This window comes from Zonotrichia albicollis, chromosome 1 (assembly GCF_047830755.1).
Source record: "Zonotrichia albicollis isolate bZonAlb1 chromosome 1, bZonAlb1.hap1, whole genome shotgun sequence".
In the NCBI taxonomy this organism is placed as follows: Eukaryota; Metazoa; Chordata; class Aves; order Passeriformes; family Passerellidae; genus Zonotrichia; species Zonotrichia albicollis.
The window spans coordinates 70,406,170-70,421,797 of record NC_133819.1 but is presented as its reverse complement, the minus strand read 5'-3'; the positions used below and the strand labels follow the sequence as shown (position 1 = coordinate 70,421,797).

At 46.5% G+C, this 15,628-nt stretch overlaps 2 protein-coding genes across 4 annotated transcripts in view; one reads left to right on the top strand and one right to left on the bottom strand.

The window, feature by feature from the left end:
• The first annotated feature begins 1,234 nt into the window (after positions 1-1,234).
• On the top strand, positions 1,235-12,311 carry PSMG4 (proteasome assembly chaperone 4). Its single transcript, XM_005481696.4, has 3 exons — positions 1,235-1,520; positions 1,629-1,704; positions 6,800-12,311. Exons 1-3 carry the CDS (start codon positions 1,344-1,346, stop codon positions 6,919-6,921), a joined length of 375 nt encoding a protein of 124 aa, XP_005481753.1. The 5' UTR covers positions 1,235-1,343; the 3' UTR covers positions 6,922-12,311.
• SLC22A23 (solute carrier family 22 member 23) overlaps positions 11,701-15,628 on the bottom strand; it is a 105,440-nt gene continuing 101,512 nt past the window's right edge. For 2 of the 3 annotated variants that reach the window (XM_005481697.3, XM_005481698.3), the window contains one exon: positions 11,701-12,693. In XM_005481697.3, the coding sequence (XP_005481754.1) occupies positions 12,342-12,693 (352 nt within the window). In that variant the 3' untranslated portion in view covers positions 11,701-12,341. The remainder of the gene's footprint in view (positions 12,694-15,628) is intronic. The other variant, XM_074544379.1, reaches the window with a different exon arrangement.

Genomic DNA, 15,628 nt, shown 5'->3' with positions numbered 1-15,628 from the left:
GGATGTCGGGGTATGGCAGCTGAGCTGGGCTTAGCTGCCTCCCGGGATTTAGTGTCACTGCAGCAGCATGGCCAGAAATTAGCACAGGGCTGAGGATTTTCTTTTGGCAGATGCCAGAAGAACTGGAGTGGCTCAGGGAAGAAAAATGATGAAGGGTTCTTTCCTCTCCACCCATTTCTTCAATGGGAAAATGAAGTCTTATCATTTAGAAATGGGAATTTTGATTTCCAGCGGTATATAGGAAACGGGAGGCAGAGGCAATGCTCATAAAAAGCCAACCTGCACCCTTAACGTGCTTGTTCTTTGTGCAGCGATGATTGCCCTGCCGGTGGCGTGAAGATCTATGTTTCCAATTGTAAAGGGCCCACGGCCATCGGGGACCCGACAATATTCTTATCAGCAACAGACGGTACAGTTACTGAAAATCCTCTCCAGTAATGACCGATTTTGCTGTGCTGCGGCGGAAAGAGGATGAGCACAGAATTCACACCCAAAGTAGGGCTTTTAATTATTCAAGGCTCCATATTCTCCAGAGCTATGCAAACCCGAATCACTTGCTCTGTAGATCCCCGATGCCGAAAACCTGCATAGCTGAATGAAGCCAAGGTCGCTGTGACCTTCCTCCCCCTTCCCGAGGCTGCACAGGGAAGGCTGAACCCTTTCACTTTCGTCTGGAGCCCCGGGGCTCCTCTCGGGTGGCTCCCCGGAGCCGTCGGTGTGCCGGGCGCGCTCGCCGGGGTTCACCTGCCACCTAGCGGGGTTTCCCCATCGCTGCGGCTGCCTCGCGTTATCCCTCTGCCGGGCGGGCGGGCAGGCGGCAGAGCGCGGGGAGGCGTGAGCCGCGGGAAGCCGCGCTGGGAGCGGGTGCCCGCCGGGGCTGCGGCCGTGTTCCCATACAGGGCGTGTGCCGGCGCACCGAGAAGGGGCTGTGTCTTTTGGGATGGGAGGGGAATAGTGGGAAACGGAGAGGGTGTGCAGCGACCGAGGGGAGTGCGAGTTCAGGGGTAGGGGGCACGGAGGGGGCGCATTACCAGGGGGCTGTACCCGGGATTGCTCGTGCTGGCGGGGTCTGCGCACGGACGGAGAGGCTCGGGGACGGGCGCCCACGGAGCGGGGTGCGGGCACCGGTGTGCGTGTCCGTGTGCGGGTATTCCCGGGGGAGTGGGAGGCGTGCAGCCCCAGGAGCCGGACGGGGCGGCCGCGCAGGGCCGGTACCGAGGGCGGTGCCTCCCGGCGGGGCGGGCGGAGCGCAGCGAGCACCGCCTCCCCGGGGCCGCGGGGCGGGCCGGGCCTCCCGCTCGGGCCTTGCGTGCTCGGGCCTGGCCGCGCCGGGAGAAGCGGCGATGGAGGCGGCGGGCGGCGGCGGAGCGGCGGGCAGCATCGCCCTGCACGACTTCAGCGGGCAGCTGGGCGAGCAGCGGGTGCACTTCCACGCCATGCGGCTGCGGGACTCGCTCTTCCTCTGGGTGGGCGCCGCGCCCGCCCTGGCCAGCCTGGCCGTCGCCATGTGCAGCCCCCGTGTGAGTGTCGCCCGTCCCCGGAGCCCCGCGGCGCTGAGGGCCGGCCCCGCCGCCTGCACCCCGCGCCGCCGGGACTAAGCCGTGCCCTGTGCTGTGCTCCGCTTGCAGGACAGCATCCCGGTGGCCGCCTCGCTCCTGGGGGACCCCTCGGACACCGCCTCCTCCTGCCTGGCGCAGCGCTTGGGTAGGTGCGGGGGCGCGCTGCGGGGGCCGCCTCCCGCCGGGAACGCGCGGGTCGGGAGCGCGCCGGGCCTCTCTGGGGGCCCTGAGCCGCCAGCCCGGCCCGGGGGGCGCAGGGACACGGTGCTCGCTGCCCCGGCCGCAGAGCCGGCACTGCTGCGGGTTCCGGCAGCTCTCATGCAATCCACCGGGTCACTTTAATTTTCCCGTCCGTGTACGAGTCTGCGGTACCTGAGTCAGCGGCCTTGGGCACGCTGTGCACTACCAGAAGTGCATTATTTGCTGTCCTTATCCTGGCTTTGGGTGCGAGGCAGGGGCAGCACATGCTGCACCTGTCGAGTGGGGTTTCAAGTGACCTGCTCTCTGTAAAGCTGTGACACTGCTGTGCTGGTGGGCGAGGTGGCCGTCATGTCAGGCATGTGCATTTCACCTGAGGATGAAGCCACATCACATCTCGCACCTTTTAGCCCCCACATTCCAAGTTCTGGCCTGGGAAGCCCAGGATTGTCTCACAGATGACCCAAATGGGCACTGCTCAGGATGCTTCCTTTTCCCTCATGTGCAGTAGCTGAAATCCTGCATCTTAATGGCAGCTTGCAAACTCCCATGTCCATACTAAAAAGATGAAGAATACACGGCCTGGTACATCCTAGCACCTTCTCAGCTCTGAGAGCTGTGTCATGCTGGTTACTCATCATCACCCACCAGTGGCTGATGCAGCTCCTACTGGTGAACTGCTGCGGTGCTTGTTACCAAGCTTTAAAAGCAGCATGCTGAGCTGCTCAGTGTCACCTTACTCCCTCTGTTTCAGATGGAAAGGCCGCAGAATTATTAATGATCTGTGTGCTGACCTCCATTTCAGACAGTATGTCCTGAATTTGTATTGTCAGGCACTTTCATCAGTCTGCAACACCTTCTTCTCCATGGGCTTATATAAAAAAGGGTTGCTCACAAGCCTAATCTTTGAAAAATGGTGTTAGCATCTTTTCTTCTTCACAATAACTTCTGTATGAAAGTGAGAGACTGTTTTAGTCGACCCTGGTGGCACAATTTTCTCTACACACCGAGTTCAATCCATTCCACCTCAAGTAATAATTTTATGGGGTACTATATAACACAGCTTCTTTATGTGTAATTAGTGCCTTATGCTTAGGAAGTCAGTAAAAATGTAGTCAGAGAGGATTTATATGGGATAAAGTATAAGAGTTTATTCCACTTTCCATTTGGTCTCCTTGTCACTCATTTCTTCTGAATCTTGCTCTAATCTTCTGTGTAGCATTGCAGCCTGGCTGACAGCTCTAAGTTATCTTAGTGATTGCCATGCTTCTTTTGGGTTTTTTCTTTTTGTATATGTGCTTGCTATCTCTCTTAAAGGATTTATTACATGTCTCATAGCTGAAGTTCATAAGCTGGCGTTGCCATTTCTTCCATTAGCTCTTTCACTGTTCTAGGACAGAGGCTGCCTGAGTCACCTGACTTTTCTGACAACTCCTAGTGAGTTGTCTCAGTTTGGCTGCCTTTTTTTCTTACCCTTTTAAATTTTTTTCTTAAAGCGCTTTTATTATTTGCATTCCTAATTTCCCATGCTTTGTTACTGAGGACTGATACTGTTGCTTGGTACTGGTCTATAGGTTACTCTTTATCCTTGGACTATAATGCACCTTCCTATTTTCTTTTTCTTTGAGTGCTTTAGGTGTCTTTTGTTATTTCATCTTAAACTTCTGAGCCAGATGTGGCCCAGCTACATTTTGGTCCACGTTCCTCTGTATCCATGACATCTACCCACTGGGTTACAGGTTTCCTTGCCAGTCAGCTCCTTTCATATTATTTTTATGTACTGTTCTTGCTTGTGTGATCCTGGTTAAAGTATATTATTTTGAAAATTACTTTCCCCTTTGAACCAAAGGTAAAAAAGATCTATAAGTCTATCATACACTTATGGCTTTGAATAACTGTGCTTGCTCTTTACCTGAGCTTCAGGGAAAAGAAATACATCCTTTTGAAATCTCACATCATAGTCTTTAGGCTGGCTTTGACAGTCCAGCAATTTCGGTCAACTCATGGTCACTTAGTCCAAATTTATTTATTTATTCATCTATTTTTAAAAATTTATTTACCCTGAGGCCAGTGGATCTGCAAGATCATCAACAAGCATCCCTTATCTTTGTTTCACAAAGTGCTTGCTAAGGAAATCTGTGCTCCACCTCAGCTAGAAATACCCATCTTTGCTGTCGTTGGTGTTTAGTTTTTCTCTGGGAATTTAAATCCCTGTTACACCCACACAATCTGTAATAGCAGAAATGCTATTCACAGCCAAGTCTGACTTGCAGTTAAAAGGCTTGCAAGGTAAAAAAAGGTAGCCTTTTAAACCATCCTGACATGTGGTAACCTTCAGGCAGGCAGTTTTTCTCTCCTTTCCTCCCCCCACCATTTTTTTCTGAGCAGTTTCTTGTCTCCACAGGCACTAGCAGGAGCAGCATGCAGTGCCATTTGCACATAACCATTTCTGCAATGCCAGGTTTCCTGCCCTGGAGCAGGAGTTTCAGTGCTGCTGTGCATCACGTTGCACACATTCTCATTTTGTTTCCTGGACAGTTTGGTAGAGGTCCTAGCCACAACTGCTGCATTTCATGTGTTAGCTCTATCTCCTTCCTTATTTCTGACTTTTTTCTGTTGCTGAAGACACTGTACTTCATTCTTAGTCCTCTTTCTACATATATCTATATCTGCTTTTGTGAGGTGCAGGGACTGTTTCCCACCACCCTGGCTGATTGCTTTGGCACAAGATATGTCTCACTAAACCTGAATCCTGAGAAAGTTTCCTGTAGGATACTGGAGGCCAATTCTTGAGGAAGTCCTTGCCCATTAGTGCCTCTCTCATGTGCATATCCTGAAATCACAGTGCTTTGGGCTGCAGTACTGATTAGTGCCATGTCTTCAATCATCCTTGTGTAGGGACTGGCAGACTTTTGGTGAAAATCACCTCAATCTTTTCTTTCAGTATTTCTCAGCTGGGCACTGGTCACTTTGATCACCTCTTTTCCAGCATAAATAGTCTACAAACTCACATCTAACATTTGTCCTGCCTCTTCTGCTCCCGCTGGGCTCCTCTTCAAGCTTTGGTTTGGGCCTTTACTCAGTACATGAAGTTGTAGGAGCAGATCTGTGCTGCTGTAGTTTCTCCTGGCACTCAGCACGTCCCGGCCAATGGCTGTCAAGGATGATTTTCCTCCACTTTGAAGAGCCAGTGCAACAGGGGTTATTACCCAGGCTGCATGGGAAGCAGACCTGCTGGAGGGCTTTTTAGGTAAGCCTTGTCCTTTGCAGTTTTCTGCTTTACTCTGAAGCTGCAGATGGTCTTCCACAGAGGCACGAGATGTGCCCTCTTTTGTCCTTTCCGCAGGAGTGCACACGTCCAGCTGAATCGTCAGGAAGCAGGGACAGAAAAGGTCCCCCTGCCCCTCAGAGCTGGGCCAGAGCCCTGGGAGCAGCGGTCCTTGGCACAGGCAGCCGAGAGAGACTCCCAGATTCACCCTGTTCCTGGGAACTGGAGCAGCATCCCAGAGACTCTATAGGCAAACATAATTAACAAGTTGAGTTTTGACACTACAGTGCACTCTGTAGTTTTGTTAGCTCAGATAACGGCATTAATTAGTTCAGAATTAGCATTGCATTCATTTAGGGCATGATGATGAAGCACTAGTGCTTACAAAACATGCTGCTTTGTACCACAAAAATCTAGTGCCAGGCGCTAATTTTTGCAATCAGAGCACCACGCTACATTATCTCAGCATTTTGTAGTGCCAAGTCTTAAAAGGCAAATGAATCCTTGCATTTCAGAAGCAGCTCTACTTACTGAGTCAGGAAGCTGGTAACCTGTTAGGATAGAAAATAATTAAAAAATTATTTGCATAATGAAAATGCCTTAAAGGAGTTGTTTAACTACATTTTATACATACATATATATGGGTTTCTATATTTAACTATTTTGTTTCCTAGTTAGAAAGGATTAAAATATTAGAATTCTGAGTGTCTCTATTTTGCAGTGTGTTAAAAATTCAGATGACATTTTTGAATATTCAGCAGAACAGTCTGATTTGTGTCTGGGGTCATTAGCTCCCAGCTCATTACTGGACAAGAATATCTCTGACCCAAATACTATTTTTTGTCTTCTATTTTACACAACACAATTTAAATTTAGTGCCTATTTTCCCTGTATATGCTTACATTTTTCAAAAAGTTTAGCTTCAATAATATATAAGAAGAGCCAAAAAATTGCTATATTACTGTGGTAAAATCTAAGTATTTTATTTATAAAACAGTTCTTGGTGTTATCTCTTCTACTCTGATAATTAAGTCTTCTTGTCCCACTGGACAGTTTTTTTGTCACTCTTAATTAGCTCTGTCATGGAAGTCAGCTCTTAATTTTGTAGCACCTCTCTCTAGGTACTTGTCATTACAGTAGCCTGGAACTTTTGCTTGGCTTCATCATGTTCAGCAAAGGCTCTCCAGCCTCTAGGAGCATTCATGGACACTGTATGAAAAAAGGTTAATGGAAACAAAATTGATAGCAAGCTTAGACAGAACTGGTGCATCCTTTTTGGGGCCTTTTAAGGCTTATGAACCTTTTAAGGTTCATTAAAAAACCAGAACTTAATTAATTTAGGCCCAATGACTTTCTTGAGCACTTTCCCTCTAATGTTTTACACAGCACAGATTTACAAACTCTGAATTTCAGTGCTAAGAGTCCAGTACAGTCTGTAGTATCACTTACAATGTAAGATATTTAAGATGTGTCCAAAAATCCACTACAAGCTCTGCAAGGCTCTCCAGTGGCTAGTGGTGTCTTGTGTCAGGTCAAAAGCTAGTTGACAGTCACCAGTCTTATATCGCTCACTTTTGTGATGTCCAAAATCTTGCCCAACTCCCCAGTGGTCAGGGACTTTTCTGCTTTTCATTTATAACTGCACCCAGCACAGCAAGAGTGGAGAACATCTTAGAAATCTGCATGATGTGGCTTTTTTAGAGGCTTGCTCAAATACCATAATCACTTTTATATAAAAGTAAACTCTGGCTGACTACTCTGTTTTGTGTTTTAGCCAGCAAGACCAAAAAGCAGATATTTGTCAGCTACAATCTTCAAAATACAGACAGCAATTTCACCTTACTCATAGAAAACAGGATCAAAGAAGAAATGACAGCTTTTCCAGACAAGTTCTGATTGTGCATCATTGTAAAAGAAGATGAAGGTTTTGTTTCAGAAAAACTTACTGCAATTTTCACACTGACATTAAGTTAGTATATTTCTTTTGTATTGTTTTGATTGAATTTGTGGTTGTTATTAAATATAGATACACTTGACTAGGATTTTCTTTTTTTTTCAAATAGAATTTGAATTTTCAAAGCAAAATTTTTTTTTGCTACCCTGCCAAGTAGGATAGCAAATGGATGCTTCAATGGATGAACATGACTGAAAAAGTTCATGTGGTGTGTGGCCTCCACACAGTACTGGGATCTGATGGCAAATCAGTTCCAAATGCTATCTGTACAATTAATCTATTGTGTACTAGCACTGAACATAGTATAGCAGCTTTTAGCGTTCAAATAAAGAAACCCCACATTTTTGTATGGTAAAGCTGTGACATGAGTGTTACTTTTGTCTCTCTTGGTTATAGTACTGGTGCTAAAGAGTTGATTTCCTCCCTTGGGCACTCAAAACACAAGAAGGATTTCACAAAGGGTTATTTATGCATCTCTGAGGACTACATAGAAGGAAAAAGCACAAGCCAAGTTCTGGAGCAATAGATAAAGCTGTCAGGCTGCTAGAAGAGCATCACATGTAAATTGAGCATATACATAAAATCAGAGAGGTCTACTACTGTGACCACCAGTGAAAAGCATCCTGCTGCTACATCTCTGGGATTACTTTCAGGTAGGATGGGTATCTTTTAATAGGGCATTGGCTGTTTTGTTTATGAGATGGCAGCCAGGAGTTAACTATCTGGGTTTTGGTGGTTTTTTTCTTTCATTCCGAGTTGAGCCCTGACTCATGCTAAAGCATCAGCTTCTGATAAAAACCTAAACTGCTGGTGCTGCTTCCAGATACCTGCTGTCCTAAGCACCTACAGAAAAGTGATGGATTTACCTTGCTGTGGTGCCACAATCAGCAATTAAAACCTGTAACTGAGAGGCTGCTGCTGTAGGAGGCACAGCTGCTGAGTCTCTTGTCCAAAACAGTTTCAACACGCAGTGGCTTCAATGTCTCAGATTTGGTGTGGGTGCAGAGGGCCCCTCCTTACCTGGTAGGAACAGCTGCCTGTCCTTGGCTGCAGTTCAAGATCAGAATAGCAAAAAGCAACTGTTGAAGGGTATTTTCTTTTCAATTTACACCACTGAGGAAACAGAGTCAACTATGCTTCTGTAATTGACTGTAAAGGATAATTACTTGCAAATCAATGTGCTGTTTTAATTAGCCTGATTTACAAACAGCTCATTCTGTTTGTAGAGCAGGGTAGGGCTATTTGCTGAGGCATCAGCTGCTGCTGGGTATTTGAGAAGTCACTGCAAGGGAGCCAGACCAGGGAGAGCAAACTGATGGGACAACATCATTTTATTCTGTACATTTACATACAAAGTTCTTCTCAGTAGGTACAACAGATGTAACATCATGCAGACATTTAGCTTGTAAGACTGTTTTCAGTACTTGATTTAAGCTTGTGCTATGAGGAAGCACCACCAGACTATTCATGATCAAAACATACAGTAACACGATTCTTTAAAACTTCATCAGAAACTGAAATGGGGAGGGAGATCTCGCCCACTAGACAAAACACACCGTACTCCTTTCCCAAAACATTTTACACAACACATTTAAAATGAGGTTTGTAATTTCATTTTTTTCTTAAAAAATAAAATAAAAAAAAGTTACAGGGGGGAGATCATCCCCCCACTCAATAGTGTTGTCTTATGTGCCAGCTACAGGCGCAACTTGACATTCACAGAGTTCAGTTAATGGCACTTCTGCTTCCAATTTGGTGACCAGTAAAGTGTTTGTCTCCAGGAAGTGGCAACAGTTAGGTAAAATACTTCCACTAAAAAGGACGACAACAAAAAAAGCCTGCTCAGTGAAACCCAAAAGTAAATCACACAACCCTCTTTCAGAGTGGCCACAAACCACTTGCAAACAGGTGTTATCTGTTTGCAGTGTGTCTCGCAACAAAAGCAGTACTGAAATCTTACAAAGGGGGACAAAACCCCCAAGATCAAGCATAATGTCACTTCACATTTTTGTTTGAACTTACAAAGATGGAGAAAGCCCTTAAAGGGTAAACCCAAAGAAAAATCTACTAATGGGCTTAGAGGTTACTGAAGATTCACAGAAAAAGGCCAAAAATGGACAGGACAGCTTTGGACTGCTTCCCCTGTTGTGGTGGCCAGAAAGAGCCGCCTGAGAAAAGCCTTTCCTGGTGATGGCTGCAGAGGAGATGTGGCCAAGGAGCCAATAGTGCAGCAGGCTGGGACCCAGCAGAGAGCCCTGTCCTGCTGCAGGACTAGACAAGGCAGGGCAAGCATCCCCATGCTTCCTTTCTGCCCTGCTGCATCACCTGGTACTTGGCTCCTCCACACAGGATAGGTTTAGTGAAAGCTTTCCAACTCCATGAGCATGTGTGGAAGAACATAATCATCACAGAAGTGTTCATGTTTTCAGGAAAAGGAGCAAAACTGGAACTGCCAAGGCAGGAAGTTAGTTTTTGCTTTATTGTTGTGACAGAGGCAAAGGGCCAGACTGACTAGAGAAGCTGGGGCTCCCTTCATTGCAGATCAGTACCGACTACCTGGTTTCAAGCAAAAAAGCAGCAAATCAAATCAACTTCCTAAGATTTTTTTCTTAACAAAAGAAAAACCAACAAAAAAAATTGCTGCATGTTCCTGTCACCTAATGTATTTACTATCTAGATGCTGATATGTTTAAACAAGTATTCTTTTCCCTGTGCCTGTCATCGGAGAGCAACCACCAGAATAGGAACGGCTAAAGTGCTGTGGGCAGCAGCGGTGAGCTCGCCGGGAGCACTGGCAGTGCTGGAAGCAGCCGGGTTCACAGGCCTGGATGCTCTGCAAGAGCTGTACTGCAGCTTGAGCACATGGGCCACCAAGGAGACCATGAGGGAAGGAGCCCCTGGCTCCACAGCATGATGGATGGCAGGGCGCTGCTTTCTGCCTCTGTGCTCACACCTTCTCCTCTCCCAGGCCCTTTGTCTCTTCCCTGAAGCCTTGTTTTGCTTCTTCAGCTTTTTGTCACGAACCCATTTCTTTCATCCCCGAATGTGTGTGGCTTGCAACAAGCATCTCGCATCGAAGGCAAAAGGTATTGCACAAATTTGGTGTGTGAATACTGCACGAGTGGGGAAGGGCTGGGTTCTTTCCTCAGGTGAACACAGACTGCAAAGGTCTCAGCACAGAACAAAAAGAAGCAGCCGCACTCAAGCCTGACAATAAAACTCAAGTGTAAGGAAGATCAGGCTCTTGCTGTCACAGCAAGTTTAGCAAGGGTGAAAAAAAACCAGTAGTGTAACTCTGGGCAAAACTACCATCAACTGGTCCAGTGTTTCTTACCAGGCTCAAGAAGAACCCAAATGTCCACATCATCCTCTGTAAAAATTAGCAGCTTTAGGACAACATTGTTACTCTGGATGCAACCACCTCTGTTGCTTCTGCAGGTCTGCCTGTCCCCTTGCATCCGTCAGCATCTGAGGCTGTGCTACCTTACTGCATGGCCTGCTGGGGAGCGTGGATCTCTGATTTATTGGGAGCTGTAAGAGGACATTGGCAGCCTAATGGAGGATGGAAATTGTTAGGTACAGTAGTTAATCGACAATATATACAGCAAGGGAGGAAAGGGGAGGGAAGGTACAGGAGGAGAGTGCAAACGAGCACTTTTCCTGCCTCTGAACGCAAGATGTACATCAAACAAAGTGGCAATCATACAGACAGTCAGTACAACATTGACATCCTGCTGCTCTGCTTGAACGTCTGCACTATCGAGCAATCACAAATGGATGGCCTGAGGGAGGAAGGAGAACAGGGAGGGAGAGAGGAGAGAGTTAACTACAATGCAAGAAAGCTGTTTACAGAGTCCTTGCATTGAACTAGATCCTCACAATATTCTCTTGAGTGAGAACCAAAAGCCAATGGCCTAAGGAAATAATTTGGGGCTGGAGGAGAGAAGTCAAGTGGCCACTATCAAAGTGCCATCTGCACAGCAGGAGGTAAACTGGATGTTCGCTTTGTGTAGAATTAATCAAATTTTTCCTGAACTTTTTTTTTCCTGAACTAAAATCTTACAAGAGCAGTCAGGAAAGTGAGGAAATAAGGGTGAATTCATTGTATATTCTTGGGTCAGAACCAGAACACATCTCTAAGGGCGCAAGACAGCTCAGTAAGTCATTATTCACAGGCTATCAATTAATTCCTTTCCAACAGTTATTTAAGCAGTTTTCCCACTTGAATTGAAAACCCAAACCCTGGCTCTAAAAACATTTAGGACAATAAATACCAGGACACTCATTTCCCAGGAGCAGATATCCCAGCTATGCTGCCTTTTGGAATAAAGGTAGATGATTAAATATATAGATAATTTCCCATGCTCCTTACTATTTATCACTGCTGGTCTATGCTTTTTTCCTGGAGCAGTCAGAGATCCTAGGCCTCCTGATAATTACAACCATTCTAGACAAAACTCATTTTTGCATCATTAGTCAAATTATTTGCATCATCTACATTACTATTAAGGACCGGTGGCAACCACCTAAAATAGATTAATATATTCTTAAAATGCAGAAAGCTGATTCTCATTGAAAAATCAGCTTGGTGGGGTAGGATTTTCTCCAATGCATTCAGTGAAAACAAAAAAGGACTAATTTAGAAAGTAATTTTAAGTGCACATGGGTTATAAAGACAAATATAAGCTGCCTAAAATGCAGTCAGAGTTTGAGTCACAACAGGTTTTGCTTTGCTTTTTCTTTTTCTTTTTTTTTTTTTACTGTATACAAACACAGCAGGCAATCTGGGCACTTGGACTTTCTAGACAGGCAGAAGAATGTTGCACAAGTCTAAGTCAATTCAACTTTGCAGTGAATCCCTCTTTCCTTTAAAGAAACACAAAAACAAAACAGAAAACAACACTCCCCCTCCCCCCATGGTTTCTTTCTTGGAATGGCTGCACCTCTTAAAAGATGGCTTCATTTCTGTGATCTATGAAGGGAAAAGGAAATAAAGTGCTTCTTGAGAATAAATCAAAATAAATATACATATTTAATGGCAGGAAAAAAAGAGTTCTGAAGGGCTACTGCCAGCCAGGTCTTTTCTCAAATGAGTCTTTTCCCCCAAAACTTTTCAAAAGTAATCTGCATGACTGTTGAAGATGCCAAAATTTGCTTTAGTAGCAGAGTTGAATTCCTCTAAGTTTGTGTCTGCTCCATCACTGGTTTGTAAAATCTGTGCAAAACACCTTTGCCCAAAGTACAACTCCTCCCGCACAACAGCATCAAATAAAATACAAAAGGAAGAGAAGAAATATAAGACGGGGAAATAAAATAATTAAAAAAAAAAAAAGGAGAAGGGAAAAAATCCACCCAGTTACATCTACTTCATGCCGTTGGCAGTGGTGTTCTCGGAGATGCCGTCGCTCACAGCTGCCGAGTCATGGAGGCCAGAGTAATCCTTGAGTTCAGAGTTTGTCAGGAGCAGGGGCTGCTCGCCCTTCTTGTGCGGCAGCAGCGGCTGCCGCGTGTAGTGTTCCCCGTCTGGGATGTTCTCAGGCAGGTGCTGGTTCTTGCTCTCGGGCAGCAGCAGGATGCAGATGATGCAGATGAGGGTGCAGCAGGCGAAGATGACGTGGTGGAGGAAGTAACCTTTCTGGTTGTGCAGCTCCATGATGGGGGCGGTCAGGCGGCCGAAGCCCGCGCTGGCCAGCACCAGCCCCAGCCCGCCGCCCCTGCAAGCACAAGCACAGGGGGAAATAATCACACTCAAGTATCATTTCACACCCCTTTAGCTGCCCCACATAGGAAAAAGAGAGGCTTTACCATGTGGGTGTGCAGACAGCCCTCCAAAGTACTCCCAGTTCCAAGTATTCTCACATTCAGTGAGGGAAAACCAGATTTTGCTTAGCATGCCACCCTTCTCCTCTTAGACCAGACACACCAAGGAGCAGTAAGTGCAGAAGTCAATTTTGGCTGCCTCTAAGTACTTGGCACCACTCAGCAGTGGAGGCAGGAGGTTCGACTTTACAATCCATTATACCAAACACAGAGTGCTGGAATATTTTTTACATAAAATCATGTTATGGCTGGAACTTCTCAACACAGTGGAGATGTAACAAAATGCATAATTTTCAGAAAAAAAAAAAAGCGTGAAAATAGACTCATCTTCCTCCAGCTAGAGGCACAGAAGCTGCTTGTGAAAGGCCAGTTCAGTGCTCTCTCCTGATGCTCGGCTAAGCAAAAAAACTCCCTTGCAATTCCTTGTCTTGCTCATCAGCATCTCTGCAGAGGCTGGTGCAGGAGGCCTGGCACACCTCACAGTCCTGGGGCTGTCTCTGCAGGGTGTCCCCACACAGAAGTGGCACTGCAGGTGTTTCTTTGGTTCAGGCCATACCCTTCTGCTATTACACAACTGAGGTCTCCTGCCAGCAGAGGGTTGTCCTTAAATGACTCATTTTAACAAAATCTGTGAGAGTGGCAGCTCCTCCTTCATTTTCCAAAGACTGCTGCCTGCAGAGGGAGACCTCCCTGTGAGTTTAATCACTGGCACCCTGCTTCCCTACCAAGCCTGTGAGGGCAGCACACTTCCTACACTTCCTCTGGGAGATGCCATCTATTCCCAAACCCTCTGCAGATCAGAGGGGTTAAGTTCCTGGCCCAGTGCAGAGCTGTAACTATCCACAACAACTGGCCCTTACAGAAGACGGCTTGCAGAGGGCAAATGGACTGCTTTATGTCAAATATTTGGCATAAAACCAGCTTCCCTGACTATTAAGCATCCTGGAAATCACTGTACAAATAAACCTACAAATGCCAAATTCACTCAGCCAACCACAGTGTTAAAGCTAATCTTCACTCAATCCTTTCCAAAATCCACTGCTGCTTGCTTGACAGCTGAAGGACAGCAAACATGGGTTTCAAAAGATGCTCTTGGGACACTGACTGGATCAAAAATTCACATATGTATGTTCCAATTCTTCAGACTCAGCAAAGCATCTTTCACAGACAACAGTGACTTCCCCAAATGCTGCAAAAGCCCTTATTAAAAACTTGCCAGCTTTCCGATGGCAATTTAGAAACCCAACTGAATGCAACTATTGTGCAACTGGCCTCCCTGCAACTTCATTAATACACTCACATGAGTAATTGACACAACCAGTCCCAAATGCATGGCAGATCTCTCTCCAAGCTGGCTCTGGAGCAACAAAAGCCTGGCTCATTTACATCAGTGATTGCAATGGCTAAATTGTATCTCAACCCCCCTGAGAAGGACCTGAGGTGAGTTTTAAATGCTGCTGTAGAAGGACACCAAGCAAGCTGAAAGAAAACGGGAAAAGGCTGCAACAAAGGCGGCTCTGTCATTTATGGGTCAAGTGGCTTCAGATTTACAGGGGGGGAAAAAGTTTTTCCATATGACGTCAGTAATTAGAGTAGGCATTACTTTTTCCAGTGCCATCAAAACCTGGCAGAGGAATGCTTGAAAGTGCATTTCAGAGTGTGTCTTAAAAGGGGTTTCTTTAAAGTTTAACTACACTGCAGATGTGAAATGTGAAGGGAAAAAAAAGGGAGAAAATTGAAAATACTCTCAGGAACTTTCTGTTGTTTCTGTGCGCATCAGGAAAACAGCTATAGGATAAAAGAGGCAACAATCTCATGATTCACACCGTTTTTGCAGGTGACAAGGGGCAACAGGTGGAAAAGAAAAACATTCTGAGTGCTTTGGGGCATTGCTCCTCCTCAGCACAAGGAATTCCATGGCAGGGGCCAGCATCTGTACTTCTGACACTCTCCAGATGCACAGTGGAGCCTGGAGAGGGAGTGCGAGGGCTGCTGGCACCCACAGTGATCCCAGCCTTCTCCCTTGCACCTCTGCCTGCCAGTGCCTGCTCTGGGGGGGCTTCCCTACGGCATGGCCCCATGGATGATCAATCAGGACCACTTTCCCAACTCCTGCTCCCCCACTGACACTGGGGAGGAATGGTTTGCATGAGGTTTATGGTACTAACGTGGGCAAACCACAAAATTCAAAATTCTGCCCTCAGAAAGGTCCTGCTATGAGCATAGGGTAGAATTTCCTTGCTTGCTACCTCAGTGTTTTGCCAGAGAGCAGCAAGACATCCTCACTGACATTCTAAGGGAAGGGTCTTGTCCTTCTCAGCACTCCTCAGGAGAGCAGAGGTTTGTTACTCCTGTCTTCAGGAGCCGTGTCTGCATTGAGCAAATGGGTCAACACACAACATGGCTCAGAGTACAAGTGAGCCAGGGAGATGTCCAGGCTAAAGGAGGCTTTGGGAGAGCACCTGGTCCAGCCTCCTGCACAAACCAGAGCCAGCACTGAAATCAGACCAGGTTTTCCAGCTCAACCACTTCTTAAAGTCAGTCCCCGAAAAACTCCTCAGCCATAAGGGATATTTTGTGCACTCAGTCCTAGGCCAGAGATTCAAGTAATACACCAGCATACCCTTGGCCTCATGGAGCAAGTACCACCTTTGAGAAGCCAGGCCTTATTCAGGTCCCAGTAAACAGCCCTGCATCCCACTGTGTTGAGGAATACACTCAGTGCAGGTAGCTGGGTGGGCAAGGTGTGGTGTCAGCTGCAGATTGATCCCTGGGGGTGGGACCCCAAGAGGAGAGGCTGTGACCTGGTGCAGAGCCTCTGTGTGAATG